Genomic DNA, 25,003 nt, shown 5'->3' with positions numbered 1-25,003 from the left:
AAAAGGCAAACTATGGAATGGAAGAAAATATTTGCAACATGGATGAACCTTGGGGGCATTATGGTAAGTGAAATAGGTCAGATAAAGACAAATATTGTATGATCTCACTTATATTTGGAATCTAAAAGCTGAACTCATAGAGAGTAGATTGGTGGTTGTCAGGGGATTGGGGTCTGGAGGAAATGGGAAGATGCTGTTCAAAGTGTACAAACTTCCAGTTATAAGATGAAAAAGTTCTAGGGCAGGGCTCAGTAAAGCATGGTGACTATAGTTAATAATACTGTACTGTATATATGAAAGTTGCTCAGAGAATGAATCTTAAATGTTCTCACCACACACACAAAAAAAGGTAATTATATGATGTGTTGGATCTATTAACTAACCTTATCATGGTAATCATTTCGCAATATATACGTGTATCAAATCATCACGTTGTACCTCTTAAACTTATACAATGTTATATGTCAATTATATCTCAATAAAGCTGGAAAAAAAGGAGAAAACACAAATTACAAATATCAGGAATGAATGATGGAACATCATTATTTATATTACAGACATAATAATATCAAGGACGAAATAATATCAACCTTATGTATACAAACTCTTCCAGAAAATAGAACACTTCCTAATTCAATTTATAAGACTAACTTTATTCTGATACCAAAACTAGTCAAAGACATTAAAAGAAAACTACAAACCAAAAAATTTATTTTTAACAAATTGGACTGAAATAACTGGATCTTCATATGAGGAAAAAAGGGAACTTCCACCCTTACCTCACACCATACAAAAAAAGTTAACTCAAAATGAACTACAGATCTTAATATAAAAAGCTAAAAGTATAAAATTTAGACAAAAATATAGAAGAAAATCTTCACAATCTTGAAGTAGGCAAAGATTTCTTAGGACACAAAAACACAAACCATAAAGGAAAAATTATAAATTAGACTTCATCAAAATTTTAAAACTCTGCTTTTCAGAAGACCTTATTAAAAAATGAATGGCAAGCAAAAGACTTGGAGAAAATATTCACATTATGTATACATGATAAAGACTTTTACCCAGAATATATTGAGAACTCTTACAGCTCAATAAGAATGAAACACCTCAGTTTTTTTTTTTAATGGGAAAAGGAATAGACATTTAAGAAGATAATGAATAACAAGCACAAGAAAAGATGTTCATCATCACTAACATCATTATTTATCAGAAAATAATCAACTAATTAAAGACACAATGAGATACCACTAAAATGCATAATAATGGCTAAATCAAAAAGATTTATAATAATAAATGTTGGCAAGGATCTGCAGTAACTGGAACTCTCATAGATTGCTAGTGGGACTGCAAAATGGTATACAGCCACTTTGAATTAGAGTTTTCTTGTTTATTATAAAGTGAAACTAACATATACCATACTACCAGCAGCACTACCCAAGGGAAATAAAAGCATATGTCCAGACAAATTCTTGTACATGGTTGTTCATACCAGATCTATTTATAATAGCTCCAAACTAGAAACAATCTAAAATGTGATGTGTGCTATTATGATATGGAATACTCTTCAGGGAAAAAAAGAACTGTTGATACACACAACAACAACATGACTGAACCTCAAAACCATTGTGCTGAGGGAAGGAAGCTAGACACAAAAGAATACCCACTATATGAGTCCACTTAAATGAAACTATAGAAAAGATGAGTTTAATCTATAAAGATAAAAAGTAGATCTGTGGTTGTCTGGGGCCAAGGAAAGGGGGAGGAGTGTGGAGACTGACTGTAAAAGGGAACACAGGGACTTTTTTAGGCAATGTAAATGTTGGTAGCTTGACTGTGGTGGTGGGTACATGGTTATACACATTTGTCAAAATTTCTCAAACTGTACACAAAATGGATGCATATTTATTGTATATAAATTATAACTAAATGTTTTAAAACTTACTCATGGGAAAGCAAACACTTCCAGAAAATAGAACACTTGACTCATTTTATGACTAACACTATTTCAATACCAAAACTAGACAAAGGCATTAAAGTGTCAACTACCTTGGTGTATGTTTATTATTAGCCTTCTATCAAGAAAACACAGCACTTGTACACACTGCTATTTTTAAAATGGATAACCAACAAGGACCTACTATATAGCACAGGGAACTCTGCTGAATATTGTATAACAACCTAAATGGGAAAAGAATTTGAAAAAGAATAGCTATACGTATATGTATAACTGAATCACTTTGCTGTACACCTGAAACTATCACAACATTGTTAATCAACTATACTCCAATACAAAATAAAAAATAAAAAAAAATTTTTTTTTAAGTCTCCATATATTGTACACCCACAAAAAAAAAGAAAAGAAAACAGCATTGATCAAGCATTTAAAGATACTTAGGTATTTGCAGCAGGAGAGGGGAAGTTTGGATAAAGAAAACAGTAATAATAGCTTCCTAACACAGTAACCTAATTTACAATTTTATCCTGAAGTCTTGCCACATTTCTCCTTCTTTAAAAACTTCATCTCCTAACCAATCTTCTATAAAAAGTATATCTCAGGGCTTCCCTGGTGGCGCAGTGGTTGAGAGTCCGCCTGCCGATGCAGGGGACACGGGGTCGTGCCCCGGTCCAGGAGGATCCCGCATGCCGCGGAGCGGCTGGGCCCGTGAGCCATGGCCGCTGAGCCTGCGCGTCCGGAGCCTGTTGCTCCGCAACGGGAGAGGCCACAACAGTGAGAGGCCCGCGTACCACAAAAAAAAAAAAAAAAAAAAAAAAATTTTTCCCGGGGCTCCCGGGGGGGCGGGGGGGTGGAGACCCCCCCTGCCGATGCAGGGGACACGGGGTCATGCCCCGGTCTGGGAAGATCCCACATGCCGTAGAGGGGCTGGGCCCGTGAGCCATGGCCGCTGAGCCTGCGCGTCCGGAGCCTGTTGCTCCGCAACGGGAGAGGCCACAACAGTGAGAGGCCCGCGTACCACAAAAAAAAAAAAAAAAAAAAAAAAAAAAGTATATCTCTACTGGTAAGACCAAACATTGAAAATGATTTTTAAAAGCAAGACTGATAAACTCCTGCAGCTTTCAATACAACTTTTGACAATCCTTTCAAAATCAGAGTAACAGTTCACTCAATCACTATTAATAAATGAGTTAAGTCAAATCTAAAAGTTTTATTGTTCACTTATTGTGAAAAAAAGTCAGACATATAATAGTAGAGAGAGCACCATAATGAACTCCCATCCACATGTCATCAACATTATAAAATTCAAAATGTTACTATTCTTGCTTTATCTTTCTCTTTTTTCTCCTTTCTTTAATAAGCAAATCTCAGATGTCCTGCCACTTCAGTCACATATACTTCAATATGCATCTCTAAAAAATATGGATTTTTAAAAAAGATTTCTTTTTAAGATTACTTATTTTTGTACAGCATGAATATATTAGCTAGCTTTCTCAATATACTACATACCTAGTTGAATTCTTGCCACCTGTCTTCAACATAATTTTTTTCAACTTCTGAAAACTATGGCAACTACATTATTTTTTTTTTTTTAACTACATTATTAATAAAAAAATCTTTCAAAGAATATTCTTTTTTATAAGATTTCATTAAGTGTTGATAGCTTACAGCCTTCATTAAAACTAGCCTGTCATATAAATATAGGATAAAGCTCAGTTTTTCATTTGACGAGGAAACTAATTTCTTGTTTGCATAAGGGGGTGAACAGAAACAAAAAGTGGTCACTAAGGCCTAGCCAAAGAAAAGAAGTTATCCACTGCTGTTTAAAATGGATATAATATCCCTACATAAGTATGCAATGGGGGCTTCCCTGGTGGCGCAGTGGTTAAGAGTCCGCCTGCCGATGCAGGGCACATGGGTTCGTGCCCGGTCCGGGAAGATCCTGCATGCCGCGGTGCGGCCGGGCCGGTGAGCCGTGGCCGCTGAGCCTGCGCATCCAGAGCCTGTGCTCCGCAGCGACGGGAGAGGCCACAACAGTGAGAAGCTCACGTACCGTAAAAAATAAAAATGTAGAAACAACCTAAATTCCCATCAGCTGATGAATGGGGTAAAAAAAAAAAAAAAAAAAAAAAAGTATGCAATGGGTGCAAAACCATATTCTACACAACCTAAAGATTGGTAGAAAGTATTCGCATTCTAGTGACTCAGTAGAGGCACTTCTCACTAATTCATGGTCGAATATTTTTCACTGTAATTAATCTGGAGATATCACCACATCACTTAACATTCACTCTACTAAATGATAAAAATTACAAAAACCTTTGTTTTATACTCTATAGAGTATAGAGCACATTAGACTCTATTTGAAAAGTATACCTGATATATTTACCATGACTATTATTTTGTTTCAGGAAGAATAGAGAGCACTATATTTTAATGATGACATGAGTTGTACTAGAGTTGACTTGCTAAATTCCTTAAAGCTAAACCCTAAGATCTTAAAAGCAAGTAAAAGGATTTTCATCAATGAATAAGACAGTGTGTTAAACATACCCTACCTAGTTGTCTGAGGACAAAGGGATAGGGGGATAGTGACATAGGATTCAACGTGGAAAGAAAGTTAATTTTTAGGGCTTCAAATAACATTTTTGAATTGAAGCGTTTCTTCTGGCTTTCAATATAAAGCATTTTGTGAATTCCTCCCCCCCCATTTTTAACACTCACATCATCAAAAAAGAATTAGCTATGAAATAAAGTTACAACAAGGCACATAAATCTTAAGAGGTATATTCTACTTCTCTTCTACATTTCTTCTACATAAGGTACAAACCATTCATCTGAGGAAGAATTAAAAGGAATTATCCATAAGGTCAACAAAAAAATCTAGGAAGCCTCAGAGTAGCTCAGTTAGAATCTTAATAAAAGATAAAAAGAGAGATAAACCCTCACCTTGCCTATTTAAGTACATATAAGAATGGGACTTATAATGCATACATTGACATTGACTAACTCATGGCTCCATGAGGTAATACTGCTCTCATACACATATTATTTATCCACTGCATGTTACTTGTCCTCACCTTTCAATTTAATTGAATCTAACAGAACCTATTAAATTCAGCCTGGTTGCATAAGATTATGACAATAATTAATGAGTCAGATTTTTAAGTGAGTTGAAGATAAACTGCCTGGTTAAGAAGGCTTTTCCCTTTTGTTCCCCTGCTGTTTATTGAAATGGAAACTAGAATACCAATATTCTTAGGATTCGACCAAAAGTGTAATACTGACTTTTCCCTGTGTCTAAATTAAGTCAGGTTTGAAACTTGTTGGTTACTTGAATTCACACATAAATCAATACCAATTTGGTAAAATTTAAATTGCAATTTTCAAAATAATGCAACAGACTGACCCAATTTTACTCTCCCCTTTGGGGAAAAAAAAAAAGCTGAACTACAGATTTATCTCAGGAATGACCTCTGAGGCAAGTCATATAATAAGCATTCATTTTATTTGTTCTTTTTTCCCCCATCCATTTTTTCTACCAAAAAAAGCAGACTACAAAATTTAAATCATATAAACATCAGAAGTTCTTAGAAATAGGCTGCTTGTTTTAGTTTAAAATGTTTGACTATCCTTTTAAAGTTTTCAAACTTCTCTCCCTCCACATAAGCAAGCTTTTACATTTACTATTGCCTGTTATTTGAAATAAAGTAAGCGTTTTATCGCTGTTGGGTGGTGGGTTGGGGGAGGGGGAAGTCATAGGATAGTTTTTGGCACAGATTTATTTAAAACAAATATTAAAAACTCCAGTTCCTCCTGAAAAGTAGTGAGGATGATATCTCACTACTCTTGTAAATATCAGGGTTTTTTTTTTTTTCCACTGACACACAAGTGCACCTGAAAATACAAGTTGCATAGCAGTGATTACACAAACCTAGAAAAGGCATGCTCACAGCTGTTTGAAGAGTGAAAACTCAAAGTACACTTTATGGTAATGGTGTCAATGATGATTTTTAAATATATATGTATTGTCACTTGAGAAAAAGAAAGATCATTTAAACAATTCGACTGTGAGAAACTCGGTGTTGAGTGGACCACGGTAAAGCTAAATTGTTTCAAATGTACATAACAAAACTTAAGTGTGGTGCATTCACCACTCTGAGGACACTGGTCATTGAATCAGAAAGATTATTTAACAAGTCTCCAGTTCTTAAGATGATTTATCCCAATACCTTAAATGATAACATTCTCTATTGAAATCAGACAAAAAGGCAGTAAAATATGGTTGAGCACGGGCGTTCCACACAGTAGTTGAGTTGCTCAAAAGAGTGGAGTTCTAAAATTTATTTTGATTTTCTTAAACTCACTCACTTGTGACCAATCTCATGTGCAATGGTAAAAGCTGAACCCAGGCCAATGTCTTCATTAATGCTGCAGCTCCTTTCAGGCTCACACATTCCAGCCACAGAGGCCAAGCCTGAATAAACAGAAGGAGACACAAAGGGTCAAGCCAAGGTGTTTCACTCTTAAAAAGCCCATACTTATAAATGCCTGGATTCTTTTTAATAACCTCCATGCACAGAAGGAGCAGTTGGCAAAAGGTTAACTTTCTAGTCATTTGCAAAATCACTGGGGGGAGTTTCACTTTGCCGGCTAGACATTAATATTTTTTGAACTGCAGTCAGTGCTGGAAAATGTCTAGACTAGGGGTTAGATTTATAAATTTTACTTCTGGTAACTTGGGACCACCTAGTAACTTGAGCCAGAAGAGGGAATTCAAGAAAGCATTTCTATTTTAACATTCTTCAGGCTGTAGAAAGCAAAATATATCCACATTATTTTTCTAAAAAGATCTGTTTAAGTTTAGTGGGTTCATAAAAATATACAAGCAACTTTTTAGTTACCAAAAAAAGGGAATCCCAAATGGTTTTTAAAAATGACATTTTTATAAAAACAGAAATGAATGATTCAAAACAGAAAAAGAACTGTTAAAGATGGGAGGTTTTTGCATTTTTTTAATCTTCTGAAATTAGTCCTGCAAGTGATGCAACAATTTCTATAAGTATTTTAATGGGCGGAAAGTCATCCACACATTCAGCGTGGTTCTCCCCTCTCTCATCCCCCTTAAATGCATTAGTTTTAGTAATAAAGCAAAAACTATGGTGTTAATTCACCGATTCTAGTGAAATGTTATATTACTCAAGGTATTCTTCCCTTGGGAATTTTAGTATGTAAAAGTTTTAATATTTATTTCCAAATGAATATCATGCTCTGTGATTAGTTCAAAACTTTAAAATAGTGCTGAGAAAAAAGAATTTTTGTGTGAAAGATATAATGTCATGTGTTATAAGGAAATAGATGCCAAGTCATACTTAACACACACATGTACTAAAGTTATTTAGAAGAAATTGAAGGAAAAGTAGGAAAAATATTTTATATGATAGTAGTCTACTATCAACACCCATGTATTAATAATTACCTTCCCACCAAAAGTGATTTCAATCCAATTCAATTAATATTTCTCAAATGCAATAAACAATGTGCTACGCTCGGTACAAAGTCCAGTTACACTAATTTGGAACAGTAAAAGCTATTCAATTCATATTCTTACTGACAAGAAAGCTCTAGAAATTGTGTATTTTTGTATGCTCTAATATGAAATATCAACATTAATAACCACATTGGAAAAGAGCTGAGGTTAGTGTTGGATTTGCTGATAGACTGTTTGCTTTTCTTACTGATTTATGTTGCAGGGGGGGCAGGAGCTGGGGAGGAGGTGATTTTTGCCTCACAGAGTTAATAATAGTGATATCTTTGTTCTGCCCTCCCATTCACTTAGAGGTCTTGGGACTTGAAGAAGAGGAAGTAAAGAGGGACTAGTTGAGGCAGGATGACTTAATTTTTTTTGGTTAATCAAAAATATTTAATGAATATTACTTCCAAATTCCACTGAGAGAAAAAGAGACAGAGAGAGGGGAAATACAAAAAAGTCTGCAGTACATTATCTGCCTTTAAGCTACTGGGTTCAACATGGTCCATGATATGGAAAAAACAAAGCCACTCTATTCGAATATTGTTTCTGTTTTGAGCTTTATGAAATTTGGTTTAAAAAATTACTAATATTTATTGTTAAATTAACATTACTTATATTTCCTGAAATCTATTATGCCATTATCCTTTTGTTGTTGTTGTTGTTTTTCTTTGGTATGTGCCATATGGCCCTATTTTTAATTGAGAATGCCAAATGGCTCCCCAAGGTGTATTTGTAAGCACAGATTTACTTATGCATCTGATATAAAATTGTTAGCTCTACTAAAAGAACAACCTAAGAAAAAACATATCTGAGAAATAACTATTTGTTGAAAGTATAAGGTAAATCTTAACTAAAATAAAAGACTAATTTAGATGCTAATGTATTTTTCACAACTTCCCACCATTTTTTCTATTCCTGTAAAACTGAAGCTGTCAAAGTTCTTATGTGTGATTGTGTTAATAGGGGTTTGATTACTATTCGGGTCATTTAGATTTCCTCAGTTTGATGGCCACAGTTTGCACCCTGAAATCTACTTAGCCAGGTTACAATTGGTCACCAGCAGTACTAAGCAAGAAAATATCTAAGAGTCAGCATGAAAACCAATATGAAAGTTACCAGAAAGACCACTCAAAAAGAAAAAACCTGATCAACTGTGCTGATAATATATTTTCCACATATTAAAATCAACACATGTATAAACAACACAATTCATTCAGTTTTCAGTATAAGAAATAGTATAAAAATAAGTTATAATGGTTTATAATTTGAAAAATAATTTATATTAGGATTGAAAATACACTGACAGGTATCCAAGTATTAAAATATTGATTCTGGAAATTAATAAACTATCCCAATGTATTAGGCAGTGTTATTATTCATGTCCCAATGAAGACCATATCTCAGTGTAAATAAACTACCTTCAAAAAGCAGAATAGAATATGTATAGATACATACACATGCATATAGCTATAGATATATATTTCCTCAAAATAAACACACTAGAGAATACAAGCTAGAGCTTGCACCTTCTTTGAAACTTGGTGAATATTATACCTAAAATTGATTAAGCACTTAGTAACTGCTTATGGAGTATGTACAATACAGGGAATAAGTTAAACAGTATAATTTCTACATTAAACAACACCAGTTCATTTCTATAGTAAACGTCTTTATATTTCCTTAAATGACTTAAAAAATACCCTTGCTGCATAAGGGCAGATATTACTCCTACATCATAGATAAGGAAATTAAGGAACAAAGAGCTAAATAAACTGTAAAAGGTAGTAATGCACTGAAACTGTCAAAGCCAGTTGTTGGTTTTCAGCTCAGGTTCCCTTCCTTTGGATTATTGTTGGTCTTGTTAACCTAAAACACTGTGAAGAAAATCTTTTTGATGTGAGCTCTCTCAGCAAAGAGTTCTTTCTCTGTGTTATGATTTTAACCAGCAAACTTCTCCACCATAATACTTGTCATCGGCAAATTGGGATTTCTCCTTTTGCTGTAAATCCTGAGGGAAATGAGGAAGGAGAAGCCTGGGAAGGCAGGTAAAATCATCAAGAGAAATTTTAATTTTTGAAGAGATGTTTCACTGACCTCTCCAGGACCTCTACTTTAAATTTGATCATCCCCAAATTCTCATGAGGCGCATAGGAACAGAATTCATAACTATTCCTTTACAGATAAGAAAAGTGAGACTTGTCAGAGAATCTAGAGAATTCACCTTCAGTTGCTTAACTTCTGAGTCTGTAAAAAGCCTCTATGACTCTAAAAAAAACCCACCATATAAAAGCCTCCTGGCTTTTACTTAAAATAATTCTAGTTGCTTAACAATTTAGTCTAGTTGAAAGCTACCATTTTCCCCCATTTGTATTTGCAGTTAACTTTTAACCACTACAAAGTTATGCTCCGCAACAAAATGATTTTTTAATTTCTAGAATACTATAGAATTGCTTTAAAAAAAAACAAGTGATATATGGGAAGCACAAGAAAGATAATTCTGTCCTCTCTCTCCACCTCTGGCTGTAATATTTTACAAAATTGGTTTTATTCTGTTCAGGTAATAAAATTTTCCAATAATATCTTTATTTATGAGGATATAATCTTTCCACAAAATTGGACCAAAAGAAGTACTGTTCTTAATGCCTCTCCATGAAGTATCCCCTAAGTTTTTTTTCCCTTTCCTTCCTGGACTCAGATTTGAAGTTGCTGGTTGCTTTAATTTGCTCTCAAACTCCTTAGTATTTTTGGAAAATACATTACAGAGATGGATTATATGAAAATGAGTGGTAACTTTTGATTTATTATTACTGTTTGATGATTTTGAATCACCTCCTAAGCTGTTTTCAATCATCATTCTACTTGTTTCCTAGTAAGTGACATAAACACAAAGGTCAGGTTTACCAGTTTATAGGAATAATTTCAGATGTGGCAGAAAAGAAAATTACCAAATTAATAATAATTAAAAAGTAAAGCCATTGGACCAAAAAGACAATCTGAACTATCCTCCCTTTATAAAAAACTTACCCAGTGTTCCACAGGGCTTATTTTTATAAGTGCAGATATCATATCTATAGAGGAGAAAAAAGAGAAATGAAATTTGTAATCTGATCAAATTTGTAAAATATTTTTGTATATTCATCACATTTCTTTCATGGAGCTCTGGTTGTCAGACCACAATCAGTGCAATTATGAGCAGCCAGCTGGAGTGTCGGCATTTTCAGCACTCTGGGGGACAAGCCAGCTGCACTATACTCACAGCCTCTGGCTGCAAGCCAATGGGACACCTGCCAGTAAGAAAGAAAGGTTAAAGTGGATTTTTGTAATTGCAAGTTCCATAAAACCATCTACCATACTGTTTTGAAGCTAGAATAGCTTGTCTGCAGATTGCTACTGCTTCTACAAAAAGCAAATGGGTGGCTTTTTATTCCCAATATCTTTTGGACCTGCTGGAATATTTTTTTATTATAGCCACAGACTATATTTTATACTTCTGAGCTATAAGCAATATTTGGAGTTCCTTTAACACAGGTTCTTGTTTAAAAATAAATTAGGGGACTTCCCTGGTGGCACAGTGGTTAAGAACCCACCTGACAATGCAGGGGACACAGGTTCAAGCCCTGGTCCAGGAAGATCCCACATGCCACGGAGCAACAAAGCCAGTGCGCCACAACTACTGCTCCTGTGCTCTAGAGCCCGTGAGCCACAACTACTGAAGCCCGCACGCCTAGAGCCCGTGCTCCACAACAAGAGAGGCCACTGCAATGAGAAGCCCGCGTCCCGCAATGAAGAGCAGCCCCCGCTCACCGCTACTACAGAAAGCCTGTGCGCAGCAACGAAGACCCAACGCAGCCCAGAATAAAATATAAATAATTAATTTTTAAAAATAAAAATAAACTAGGGCAATACAGCAATGGGAATAAAATTGATATCACATAGTTTTCCTAGTTGTATACCAGCAATTTAGTGTGGTTAAAACACAAATATTTTACAAACAGCTAAATAAATAGCTCAATAGAAGGCTTTGCTAATGATGGTCAGATACTTATTCTAATGCTGTACTATATTATAACTCAATACAAAAGATGGAATCCATAATGTCGCATATTTTAAAATATATTACATTTAGAATGCTAAACAGTATTGATGTGGACATTTATTTTTAGTATTTTTATAATATCTTTGTAAACTAATCTCTAAAATCAAAAGTATTCAAAGTTCTAAAGTGAGAATAAAGTTAAAAAGACTGAACATTTTTATTTGCCTACAATTTATGCTACAAATGAAAAGAGTTTCAGGAAAAATTTCACCAACTAAATGAAAATCCAGGTGGTAAGTTTTTTTTTTTAATTGTATATAAATAATGGTTAGTCCATAGTACTAGAGGAAGGCGTTAATACTTAATTCCATTCTTGTTCATCAGATCGAAACTTATTTTCAAGAAACAAATATACCAGCATACCACTGGTTATTCTCATTAAAATCCCTAGAGACTCCCTTTGCCTATTTTTGAATTTCAAAATCTTCATCTTGTTCACTTTACATTTGAGAAAAGGGATTTCTTCTCCTCTTGCATACCATTCTCTTCTGACCATTCACATATTCATCCCCTCTCTTCTCTTGTAATTGGAAACCACAGGATTGCAGTATCTGGTACACCCTTGAATATAAGATAGAGAGGGTACTTGGTGTACTTACCAAAACACCAGAAAGTATATTCTGGATGTCACAACCAATTTATCTTGTGATTATATGTGTAATGCCTGTGACATTACATGGACAGAACCCATACCAGCAGTCTTCAACAAAATGTAAAAAAAAGGCTTCTCATGGGTCATGCAGATTTAAATGTTTAAACGGAGCCTACTTCCAAATCCTCAATTTCCATATGTACCCGTTCCTAAAATTGATTTGCCTGAGGATGCACCTGCAAGTCACCAGTATTCTGTCCCTCTTTCGACTTTCACAATCATCCTGTTTCTACTTTACAAAAAAGAAAGCATACTTCTCACCCATCCCAAACCTTGCTATGGTGCCTTGTTCCCCACCCAACCCTGTGGGTAAAAGTCTCCAGAGCATAATGCAAAGGGATAATTCAAGAGTGCATTGGGGGAAAACCAAGATGGTGGATGAGTAGGAGGACGTGGAGTTCATCTCTCTCCACAAATGCATTAAGAATACATCTACGGATGGAACAATTCTCACAGACCACCGGCTGGACACTAGCAGAAGACCTTGGACACTGGAAAGGACAAGAAAGATCCCCGCACAACTGGGTAGGATGAAAGTAAGAAGGGAAAAAGAAGAGGAGAGGCAGCGGAACGGGATCTGTACACCTGGGGTTAGCTAAAGCAGAGGAGAGGTTCCCGCATCCGGGGAAATCCCCTCACTGACGGGGAAATCAGTTGGGACAGAAGGGGAGCATCTGAGGCTGTTGGAGGAGGATGAAACGGCTTGTCTGTGACAGATAGGACAGAGTGAGAACTACACAGCTGGTCCGTGCCACAGCCCTGTGCGCCCCAGACTGGGACGTGTGTCTGCTGGCGCACACGGGGGGCTGGGGGAGGCGTTAAGAGCTGGAACATGCGGACTGAAGAGCAAACCTGGGGGCAAAGCTGCTGTTGACTGGGAGGAGACAGCCTGAGGGGACAGGAGGGAGGAAATCCGCAACCAGGAATGCTTGTGGAGGAAGCCCAGACTGCCACAGAAGCAAGGTGCCACTGTTGACTGATGTGCAGGGGGTGGAGCCGCCATTGCAGCCTCTCTCTTCCCACGCGCCGGCCACCTGTCCCGCCACGCACAAAGAAAAGCCCCCAACAGGGCTGGCCTTCTCATGCCTGCCACCAGGCGCTACAAAAGGCCCCCACCAGAGCTGACCTTCTCGCGCCAGCCGCCAGGCACTAGGAAACGCTCCCACTAGGGCCAGATCTCTTGTGCTTGTGGCCGCCGGCTTTCCCGTGCACCTGTCGCCACCGGGGCCCCTGTGACCCAGGAAGTCGTGCCACCTCTGAGCCCTGTCCTCACCGGGGCAGACCCGAATGCTCCAGGGCAGCCTTTGGAGCAGACTTCTGTGCGTAGCCCACATACAGAGGTGGGGCTAAAACCACAGCTGAGCCCCAGGGGCGGAGCAACTAAGGAAGAGGAACAAATGAAGCACCGGACAAAGGATCAGTCTCCAAAATATACAGACAGTTCATGCAGCTCAAAATCAAAAAAACAAACGACCCAGTTAAAAAATGGGCAGAAGACCTAAATAGACATTTCTCCAAGGAAGACATACAGATGGCCAAGAGGCACATAAAAAGATGCTCAACATCACTAATTATTAGAGAAATGTAAATCAAAACTACAATAGATATCACCTCACACCAGTGAGAATGGCCATCATCACAAAAACCACAAACAATAAATGCTGGAGAGGGTGTGGAGAAAAGGGAACCCTCTTGCACTGATGGTGGGAATGTAAATTGATACAGCCACTATGGAGAACAGTATGGAGGTTCCACAAAAAACTAAAAATAGAACTACCATATGACCCAGCAATCCCACTACTGGGCATATACCCAGAGAAAACCATAGTTCAAAAAGACACATGCACCCCAATGTTCACTTCAGCACTATTTACAATAGCCAGGACATGGAAGCAACCTAAGTGTCCATTGACAGATGAATGGATAAAGAAGATGTGGCACATAGATACAATGGAATATTACTCAGCCATAAAAAGGAACAAATTGGGTCATTTGTAGAGATGTGGATGGACCTAGAGACTGTCATACAGAATAAAGTAAGTTGGCTAAAACCACAGCTGAGCCCCAGGGGCGGAGCAACTAAGGAAGAGGAACAAATGAAGCACCGGACAAAGGATCAGTCTCCAAAATATACAGACAGTTCATGCAGCTCAAAATCAAAAAAACAAACGACCCAGTTAAAAAATGGGCAGAAGACCTAAATAGACATTTCTCCAAGGAAGACATACAGATGGCCAAGAGGCACATAAAAAGATGCTCAACATCACTAATTATTAGAGAAATGTAAATCAAAACTACAATAGATATCACCTCACACCAGTGAGAATGGCCATCATCACAAAAACCACAAACAATAAATGCTGGAGAGGGTGTGGAGAAAAGGGAACCCTCTTGCACTGATGGTGGGAATGTAAATTGATACAGCCACTATGGAGAACAGTATGGAGGTTCCACAAAAAACTAAAAATAGAACTACCATATGACCCAGCAATCCCACTACTGGGCATATACCCAGAGAAAACCATAGTTCAAAAAGACACATGCACCCCAATGTTCACTTCAGCACTATTTACAATAGCCAGGACATGGAAGCAACCTAAGTGTCCATTGACAGATGAATGGATAAAGAAGATGTGGCACATAGATACAATGGAATATTACTCAGCCATAAAAAGGAACAAATTGGGTCATTTGTAGAGATGTGGATGGACCTAGAGACTGTCATACAGAATAAAGTAAGTCAGAAAGAGAAAAACAAACATTGTATATTAACGCATATATGGGGAATCTGAAAACATTGGTATAGACCATCTTATTTACAAAGCAGAAATACAGACACAGACGTAGAGAACAAACGTATGGATGCCAAGGGGGAAAGAGGGGTGTGTGATGAATTGGGAGACATATATATACTATTGATACTATGTATAAAATAGATAACTAATGAGAACCTACTGTATAGCACAGGGAACTCTACTCAGTGCTCTGTGGTGACCTAAATGGGAAGGAAATCCAAAAAAGAGGGGATACCTGTATACGCATAGCTGATTCACTTTGCTGTACAATAGAAACAAACACAACATTGTAAAGCAACTATACTCCAATAAAAATTTAAAAAAAAAAAAAAAGAATGCATTGATCCTGGAGGATAATCCTTTATGAGCAAAGCAAGAAAAATTGAAGGGGATGACACTTGTTTTATCCTGGGAAGACCTGGGTTCTGTCAGTATGATTGTTTATAAAGCAATCTATATACCTATCTCATATTTAGAATTCAGAAGTGAGACGGTTGTCATGGAGTGTATTAACAGGTTGATTTGACCTAAAAAATGAAGTCAGGCTTGTTATTGACTGATAGTAAGTCTGACTTAGCTAAGTAGTTTGGCAACAAGGAATGATTTAGCCAGTCAGATTTTATGCAGACATTTTTCATGATTGAATGAAATAGGCAGCTCCAACGTTTTGACAAAATTTATTTAAAGCATATACACAATATATAATATGTTTTTAGCTATAGTCTCTGTAGCTACTTAAACTTGTGATAAAAAGTATTTTATTTTACTTATTTTTTTCTTTTCAACTCACTGCTTTTATTTATTTATTCATTAACATCTTTATTGGAGTATAATTGCTTTACAATGTTGTGTTAGTTTCTGCTGTATAACGAAGTGAATCAGCTATATACATACATATATCCCCATATCCCCTCCCTCTTGAGCCTCCCTCCCCCACTCCCTATCCCACCCCTCTAGGTCATCACAAAGCGTCAAGCTGATCTCCCTGTGCTATGCAGCAGCTTCCCACTAGCCACACATTTTACATTCGGTAGTGTATGTATGTCAATGCTACTCTCTCACTTTGTCCCAGCTTCCCCTCCCCACCCCCCCCACCCCGTGACCTCAAGTCCGTTCTCTAGGCCTGCATCTTTATTCCTGCCCTGCCACTAGTTTCATCAGTACCATTGATAAATAGTATTTTAGATATCAGCTTTAATATATACAAAGTGGTACATCATTTTAAAAAATTATTTTAGGAGGCAAATTAAGCAAAAAATTTGAAAAGCACAGATAAATACAACTTATTTCCACCTCAAAGCAGTCCTTTCTCATCTCCTTTCCTTGTTCTCATTTTGCCTACACCCTTTATATTATACTCATGATGAATATTATTTCATTCTGTCACGACTGCAAAATACCTACACAAAGGCTAAAGCCACCAACAAATAATACAAGCTAAAGCATCTTAGACTAGGATAATTCTATTTGCATTTTCTTCAGCTTTCTCCAATCCTCTAATATGCCTATAGAGTTCTCCATAAGCCATTCTATAGGGAAAAGACGGGATTTCCTAGTGGCTTCTTCATTCAGTTCACACTGTATCCTTCTCTATTCTATATTCGCAGAGAGCAGTTATGATCTATGCTTCACCTTTAATACCAAGTACTAAAGAGCAACATTTTTACATTCATTCTTTCTTATACAGATGTACTGAGCATTTATCACATGCCCAGGTATAGTGCCATATACTAGAACCTAAAGATGAATCAGTAAGTTGTAGTCTATTTGGGAAAAGACACATAAGCAGATAAGTTACAAAATAATGTGAAAAGATGATTAAATAAAATAAATGTAAAAAAAGTTAAACTTAACACAACAGAGCCAATACTTATTAGCTATTATAATTATTATCACAGTCAAGTTATATACAAAATACTATGGAAGTACAGATGAAGGAATGATTCTACAATAGGAAACTAGGAAACAGATTCATATATAACATAACATCTGAAACAGATTTTAAAGGCATAGCCAGATAAAATAAAAAAGGAAAGGGTATGGCATATATGGGGAACTATGAAAAGTTCAGAGAGGCTGAAACATTGAACATATAGGGTAAAATAGCAGAATACAAACTTGGAGAGTTGGTGTGGGAAGGAGGGCTATTAACTACCTTGAATGCCAAACCAGGTTTGTTTTTTCCTACAGGCAAAAGAAACTTAGAAAATAAGTTTGCATAGTAGGAAAGGTTTTTTTTTTAAGTATGTTTATATGAATGTGTATACAGATTAAGTCTGTACACAGATAAATGTCTGGGAGCTTAACGGTGGGTAGGTGAGAAGGAGGTGGGAGAGTAGGGAGAATATAATGATTTCTACTCTATTATATAAATTTATATATAGCTAATGTTTAATCAGAAAGCGTTCCACCTATGCTGGCCTCTGATAATCAACACAAGAGATAGTTTATAGCTAGTCTAATTAATGTTTAATAAATGTTGAAAATGTGTTTTTCATTGAAGACAAAAATTAATGGTGTTCCAGATCTGTAGGTTTGCCAAAAGATTTCAGAAGCACTCTACTGCTCTTTATGAACACTTACAAGAATTCAGCAAACATTGTAGGCTTACAATACACTTAGGTAAAGCTTCTGAGACTTGTGTGTCCGCTCTTTGGTTTGGAAGATCATGGTGCCAGCTGACAACTATAAGGGTAACAGAATTCTGTCCCTAAAATATGTTCACGCACACACTGAGTGCATTTTTTCACGCAAAGTATTGTCAGAGCACCGAAATTACAACTGAAATGTCATCCAACTTATAAAATAAGGAGTATGAACTATTTTGTGCCTCCTTGTTTATTTAATAAATATTTGTATGTTTAATGAAATTTGATCTAAAACTCCCCTTCATTACAATAGATAACAACACTCACTCACCAAACCCTCAGAGTATGCCTGATCATATTCACTTAGGTCAATTTGAAACAATAAAAATTCCTGATTGATGGAAGGAAGAGGTGATACAGTAATAAGAAAAATATTTACATGTAGCTATATCTATCATGATACATACTTCTAAAAGACTACATTGAATTTCCACTTCAACACAGAATTGATTAACACAAATATTTTTCCATTCCTTGATTGTGTGTGCTTGTTCAACATTGTGTTATCTGTACATAACAAAATGTTCAGCGTAAGTGCAAGGTAATCATTTGAGACATTTTTTTAAAATTAAAAATTGCTTTAATTCTGTTACTTCCATACTTTTATAAACTTATTCTTTCACATTTTACCTTTTTAAATGTGTTTTTTATGTTATTTCATATTCCATCCATTTTCTCATAACTATTTTTCCTTCTTTTTCATGCATATATTTCTGAATCTTTCCTTTCCTACAAATATTCTCTTTGCCCCATATTTCTACAGATGATAAGAATCTCGGTGAGTTATCTAATTCAAGCTATACTACGCTTAAACCAGGACTTCTCAAATTAGGCCAAGGATGAACCAGCTTATTTCAGCTTCTATATATATCCCTCAATCTTCTCACATCTAACCTCTAAACATCATTTTTCCACATTATGCCATGATAATCCTCACAAACTTCACACTGCACCCATTTCTTTCTCGTGATTTTCTCATTTTTACCTCGCATCAAATTCACTCTATACTCTATCAACTCTTCTCTGCCATACTATGGTTTTGCCTTATTTTCCTCCAAACCTGAGCCACTTCGGGAAAAACTGCCAAGAAAAAAAGTGCAAGGAATCTTGCTTTAACCCAAAGATATAATCTGTGTGCTTTTAGGATTTACCTTGCTGCCACATAAATTGAAGAAAGAAGAGACAGAGGAAAAGGAGTTTCCCATTACCCACTCTCAGCACCCTTTAAACAAATCGTCTCTACTAAATCTTGACCAACCCAGATGTGGCAGGAGCACCAAAACTTGGGCCTTTGGTCTAAACTACAGGCTAGGCTAATAAGTACACTGGCATCCTAAGTAGTGAGAGAAAAGCTGAAATATGATTTTAAAAGGTTCTCTGGATTCTGAAAAACAGCACTTTATCACTGTGGTACTTTTTTCTTTGTTTTGTTTTCATGAAAGAATAATAAAGGGCTCAGTCAAGGCAGGTGAAAAAGAGCTAAGAAACATGATCATGGGGATTCTATGTAAAGCCAGATACATAAAGGAAATCAGGGTTCCTTTTGGGTGAGTAGATGAATGCATACATTGTCATTTCCTTACCCTAAATTCATATGGTTGAATTTTGAGCAAGATCAAAACCAGAGTTGGCTAAATATGTTCCTATAACATTGGTATACTTTTCTGCTGTGGATACTTTCAGCTATTAAATCTCCTAATCACTTTGGCTAGGCATGGCTATCAGAAGAAACTGACCAAAACACACGATGAAGCTCCATTTTAAGGTCTGCAAAATATAGCACTACCTTACAATGATGAAATACCTAGATGGGTTCTTCAAACCTTTTCCAAAAACTACATTCCATTCTTATGTAAGAGAAATGATCATTGCAAAGAAGCATTCCTTTCAAAGATTTACTTTTGAAAATGGAATGAGTTAAAATCTAAACTTTGAGTCTCATTTGTTTAACACTGAGTAACAGACTAACTTCCAAACAGAATGTCCTATGTACTGTGCTGTCTCATTTTGTTCTCTTAGATGTGGTGGTGAGAGCCAAGTGATAGTGACACAGCACTTTTCAGCTTTCTTTACATGTACTGATATAAAACACGACCTCAGTTCTAAAGACAATTGTAATAAAATAATGAGAAAAATTATTTTAACCCAATATGTGTGAGAATGTACACTACTTTTTATGATAAATGAAAAAGATTATAAGACCACCTGCCTTAGTTTGGGCTGCTATAACAGAATGTCACAGACTGGGTGGCTTAAATGACAGGTATTTATTTCTCATAGTTTTGGAGGCTGGGAATTCCAACATCAAGGTGGCCAAAGATTCACTGTCTGGTGAGAGCCCACTTCCTAGCTTGTGCACAGCTGGCTTTTCCTTGTGTGTGCACATGGCCTTTGATTGGTGCTTGCTCATGAAGAGAGAGAAAGCTCTGGTGTCTTTTCCTCTTCTTATAAGGGCACTAATAGCATCATGAGGACTCTACCCTCATGACCTCAACTAAATCTAATTACTTCACAAAGGCCTCACTCCCAAATACCATCACACTGGAGATTAGGACTTAAACATTGGAATTGGGGGGGTGGAGGGGACAAATGTTCACTCCATAACATTTGACTCCTACCCCCCAGATTCACGTACAAATTCACGTCCTTCTCACGTACAAAATACATTCATTCTATCCCAACAGCCTCAAAAGTCTTAATTCATTCCAGTACCAACTCTAAAGTCCAGAGTCTTACCTAAGTATCATCTAAATCAGATATGGGTGAGACTCTATGTATAACTCATCCTGAGGCGAAATTCCTTTTCAGTTGTGAACTTTTGAAACCAGAAAAGCTATGTTTCCAAATGGAGGATTAGGCATAGAATAAATGTTCCCATCCCAAAAGGGAGAAATCAGAAGGAAGAAAGGGGTGATGGGTCCCAAATAAGTCCAACACCTAGCAAGGTAAATGCCATTAAATCTTAAGGCTTGAGAATAATCCTCTTTGGTATGACGTTCTCCCCTCTAGAACCACTGGGGTGGTGGCATCACCCCATGGCTTTATGAGGTGGCCTCTCCCCTTCAGCTTGGCAGAGGCTGCCCACCTGGCTTTACCCACTCTGCTTCTATGAGGGCCCTCCCATGCAGCTCTGCAGGGCAATGGCCCTGCCCTTTGAAACCAGGGTAGAAGTAGTCTTGCCTCCCAGGCTGCACAGTCTGGGGCTGTGGTGGGAGTAGTAGCCCTGCTGATCTCTGAATTGTCTTTGGGGTCCTTCTTCCCTTTTCTTAAAGGATAATGCATGTTCACAGCCTTCCTTCATTACGTCCTATTTTCTCTGTTTCCTTTTGTCCCAGCTGGCAGTGTTTTTCCTGGTATGATCCCATCTCTATTCCTGACTGTTTAGATGGCTGATTAGGTCTGTAGTTCATATCCACACTACTCTCCCTATTAAATGGTCAGTCAGCCACACATTTAGTGTTCTCTTTTGAACACACTTCCTCACTTTTTGCAATTTGGATAGGATGAGGATTTTCCAAACCTTAAAGTGCCAGTTCCTTTTTAGCTTAATAATTCCTTCTTCATTTCTCTCTTCTTGCATTTTGCTATAAGCGGTCAGGAGGAACCAAGGGCCTCCTTCAATGCTTTGCTTAGAAATTTCCTCAGCTAAATATCCAATTTCATTGCTCACAAGTTCTACCTTCCACAAAATACTAGAACACAAACATAATTTGGCCAAGTTTTTTGACACTTTATGACAAGGTTCAACAAGGTTCACCTTTTCTCCATTGTCCAGTAACCCTCATTTCTGACAGAGATATCGCCAAAATGGTCTTTCTATCTGTATTTTTATCAACATTCTGCTCATGATTATTTGTGTATTCTCTAAGAACATGGAAGCTTTTTCTACAACTCTCCTCTTTTCTTTCTGAGCTCTCACCAGAATCGTCTTTAAAAAGTCCCCTCACAGCAATCTTAGGTTCTTCTAGCGGGCATCTCAAAACTTTTTCAGTCTCTACTAACTATCCAGTTTCAAACCTTCCACGCTTCTAAGTATTTGTTACAGGAGTACCCCACTTCTCAGTACCAATTGCTGAATTAGTCAACTTGGGCTGCTATAACAAAATACCATAGACTGGGTGGCTTAATAACAAATATTGATTTCTCATATTTCTGGAACTACGAAGTCCAAGATGAAGGTGCTGGCAGATCCTTTGTCTGGTGAAGGCCCTCTTGCTCACTTGCAGACAGCCACCTCTTTGCTGTACCCTCACACGGCAGAGAGAGAGGGGGTTCTGGTCTTGTTGTCTTCTTATAGGGGCACCAATTCCATCATGGGGGCTCTACCCTCAAAACCTCATCTAAATCTAATTACTCCTGAAGGTCTTAACCTCCTAATACTATAACATTGGGGGTTAAGACTATAACATTGGGGGTTAAGATTTTAACATATGCATTTTAGGCAACCACATTCAGTCCACAACACTACTTTAAACAGCAAATTTGATTCACTTTATGAACTTCACAAGTTACATTTTTTGTAATACGCATCTCTTTATCCAAATGACATTAATTATCTTGGAAAAGTTACTTGCTGATATTTTTGAACCCTTAAAACCCAAGACCACCCATATGTATATTATCTGATGAAGTAACATATTTATTATTATTATGTGACTATATTATATAATACTTCTCAAAGATATGTCAGGGTTATTTGCTTAATAAATATTAGATATATTTAGCTACTAATTCTTGTCTTATGTCAGAGGCTACCAGTGTTTCTGCTCATGGAATGAATTAAAGATTTACCATAGATTGTAAAACATAGCCCTGGCTATTCACAGGATAATATGAATTTTCCATTCATCCTACTAGGGTTTTTCTATTGGGAAGCATAGAGATAGTTAGCAAAGAATGCCTTTGCCCTTGCAAAACTGTCCCAAGCCATTGCAAAATGTTGATCTGACAAGACTGAAATTTTCGTATCTAAGTTATAAAAGCCTACCAACACAGGATGTTCATTCCTTTACGATCATCAGTAGCCTCAATTCAACAGATTATCATTTTTGTCCTCTGGGCCTATCTGCAATAGTATTTCAATCCTTTTCCATCTCCTGGTTAACTGATTAACTTTCTCCTTGATTGTTTTGTCACTAAATCATGATATATTCTTTACAATGAATAAATTGTTTCTATATTTCTACACATTCACCAAAATGGGATATTACGTTGTTTGCATCCTGTCTTTTAGCTAACAATATATTTTGAGCATCTTTCTATGTCAGTAGAGAAATATGCTCATCATTTTAATGACTTTATCAAATTCTACTGTAACAAAATTTAAACAATGCCCTATTGTTGAAAACTTAAATGGTTTCCAAGTTTTCACTGATATAAACTTAATCACAATGAAACATCACTATAATTTTGCACATTCATCTGATAATATTTTCATATTAAAATCCTAGAAGAGAAACACATTTAAGGATTATCATTCACATTGTAATGATCTCACCACTGCCCACTTCAATAACCTTATGTCCACCTCTCTCCCCTCTCTGCAATCTCAAGTAGCATTTACCTTCTTTTGGTTTCCTGAACATACCATATTTCCTTCCATTTCATGAACTTTGACCTTACTCTTACCTCTATCTGAAACACTTTTCTACCAACCCTACTCTCTTTGCTAGGTTACTCCTACTAATCTTTCAGATTCCTAGTCAATGCACTTCCTCAAGGAAGTCTTCCATGACTAGATGAGGTTCCCCTAATCAATACTTGTCGAACTCCCTAAATTTTTCCTTCATAGCTCTTATCAGACTGGTACTTTCATGTATGTGTCTTTCCCACTAGACTGCAAATTCTTTGAGATTAGGGACTGGGCTGTTTTGCTCACTACTGTATCCCAGCACCCAGCACAATGCCTGGAGCACAATAGGTATTCAGTGTTTATAGAATTAATGCCCTCTAGAAAAGTTATATCAATTTATTCTACCACAATCCTATTTCCTGATACCCTTGTCACCAGTTAATGAGAAGAAAGTTATTTTAAGGTATTTAAACAAGGTTAAATAATGAAGTTCTTTTCTTTTTTTTTTATAAATGTATGTATTTATTTATTTATTTTTGGCTGTGTTGGGTCTTCGTTGCTACACGCGGGCTTTCTCTGGTTGCGGCGAGCAGGGGCCACTCTTCATTGCGGTTCCCGGGCTTCTCACTGTGGTGGCTTCTCTTGTTGCGGAGCACGGGCTCGAGGCGCGCGGGCTTCAATAGTTGTGGCTCGCAGTAGTTGTGGCTCGCAGGCTCCGTAGTTGTGGCTCGCGGGATCTAGAGCGCAGGCTCAGTAGTTGTGGTGCATGGGCTTAGTTGCTCCATGGCATATGGGATCTTCCCGGACCAGGGCTCGAACCCGTGTTTCACTGCATTGGCAGGCGGATTCTTAACCACTGCGCCACCAGGGAAGCCCAAATGAAGCTCTTGTGTGTTTGTCAGGGAAGCAGAATTTTTTTAAAGGTACATTTAATATAGCATTGTCTTGGTAAGTAGATAATGGAATAAGTTTGATTCATTAAAAATTTATCTGCTAAAAGATTCTCTCATATTAACAAATTTAAAAACGAAACCACTTTTACAACAAATATTTACTGAGAGCTTACCATGTGTTGGGATAAGGAAAAACACGGACAGGACTAACTTACTCTTCATCTGAAGATGCTTAGAAACTTTTCTAAGATCAGTAAAGGTTTAATCAGGCATCATTAGAAAGAGAAAATCTTTTCACTCTTTTACACCACTGGAGTACAATTTATTGGACTCAACTTTATTCATTTTAGTTATTTTTGTGCCCTCCTTTTCCTTTGTTCTTTCACAAGAACTGGATAACCTTTTCTCAGGGTAGCTGTATTCATCTTTTGAGCTCCAACTCTACTTATAACACCCTAATTTATATCCTTAAGTATCCCTTGTTGGGGTGAATGCAAATATCTTTTATCCAACTCTACTTTATATGTAGCTTATTATTCCTAAAGCATAACTCTGCTCATGCCATTCTCCCACTCAAAAATTCAACTCTCTCCAAAAGTCTAAACACTGTAGCTTGGAGTTCAAGAACCCTCAAAAATCTCAATTTACCTTTCTAGAATTATCTTTTACTTCTCCCTATATTTGTCTTTTATTCTAGCTAAATTTGACTGGTGGTGCAGTGGCTAAGAATCCGCCTGACAATTCAGGGGACACAGGTTCAATCCCTGGTCTGGGAAGATCCCACATGTCACACAGCAACTAAGCCCGTGAGCCACAACTATTGAGCCTGTGCTCTAGAGCCCGTGAGCCACAACTAC

The 25,003-nt window shown here is 37.0% G+C and overlaps 1 protein-coding gene across 1 annotated transcript in view; it reads right to left on the bottom strand.

Annotated features, from left to right (window-relative positions):
• Positions 1-25,003, bottom strand: part of ADAMTS6 (ADAM metallopeptidase with thrombospondin type 1 motif 6) — a 263,626-nt gene that overhangs the window by 152,541 nt on the left and 86,082 nt on the right. The window contains exons 7-8 of the mRNA XM_024753116.1: positions 10,515-10,558; positions 6,329-6,434 (exon numbers count right to left, since the gene is read on the bottom strand). Coding sequence (XP_024608884.1) covers positions 6,329-6,434; positions 10,515-10,558 — 150 coding nt within the window. The remainder of the gene's footprint in view (positions 1-6,328; positions 6,435-10,514; positions 10,559-25,003) is intronic.

This window comes from Neophocaena asiaeorientalis, unplaced genomic scaffold (genome assembly GCF_003031525.2).
Source record: "Neophocaena asiaeorientalis asiaeorientalis breed wild unplaced genomic scaffold, Neophocaena_asiaeorientalis_V1.1 scaffold399, whole genome shotgun sequence".
NCBI classification, from domain to species: Eukaryota; Metazoa; Chordata; class Mammalia; order Artiodactyla; family Phocoenidae; genus Neophocaena; species Neophocaena asiaeorientalis.
This window is presented reverse-complemented; position numbering and strand designations above follow the sequence as displayed.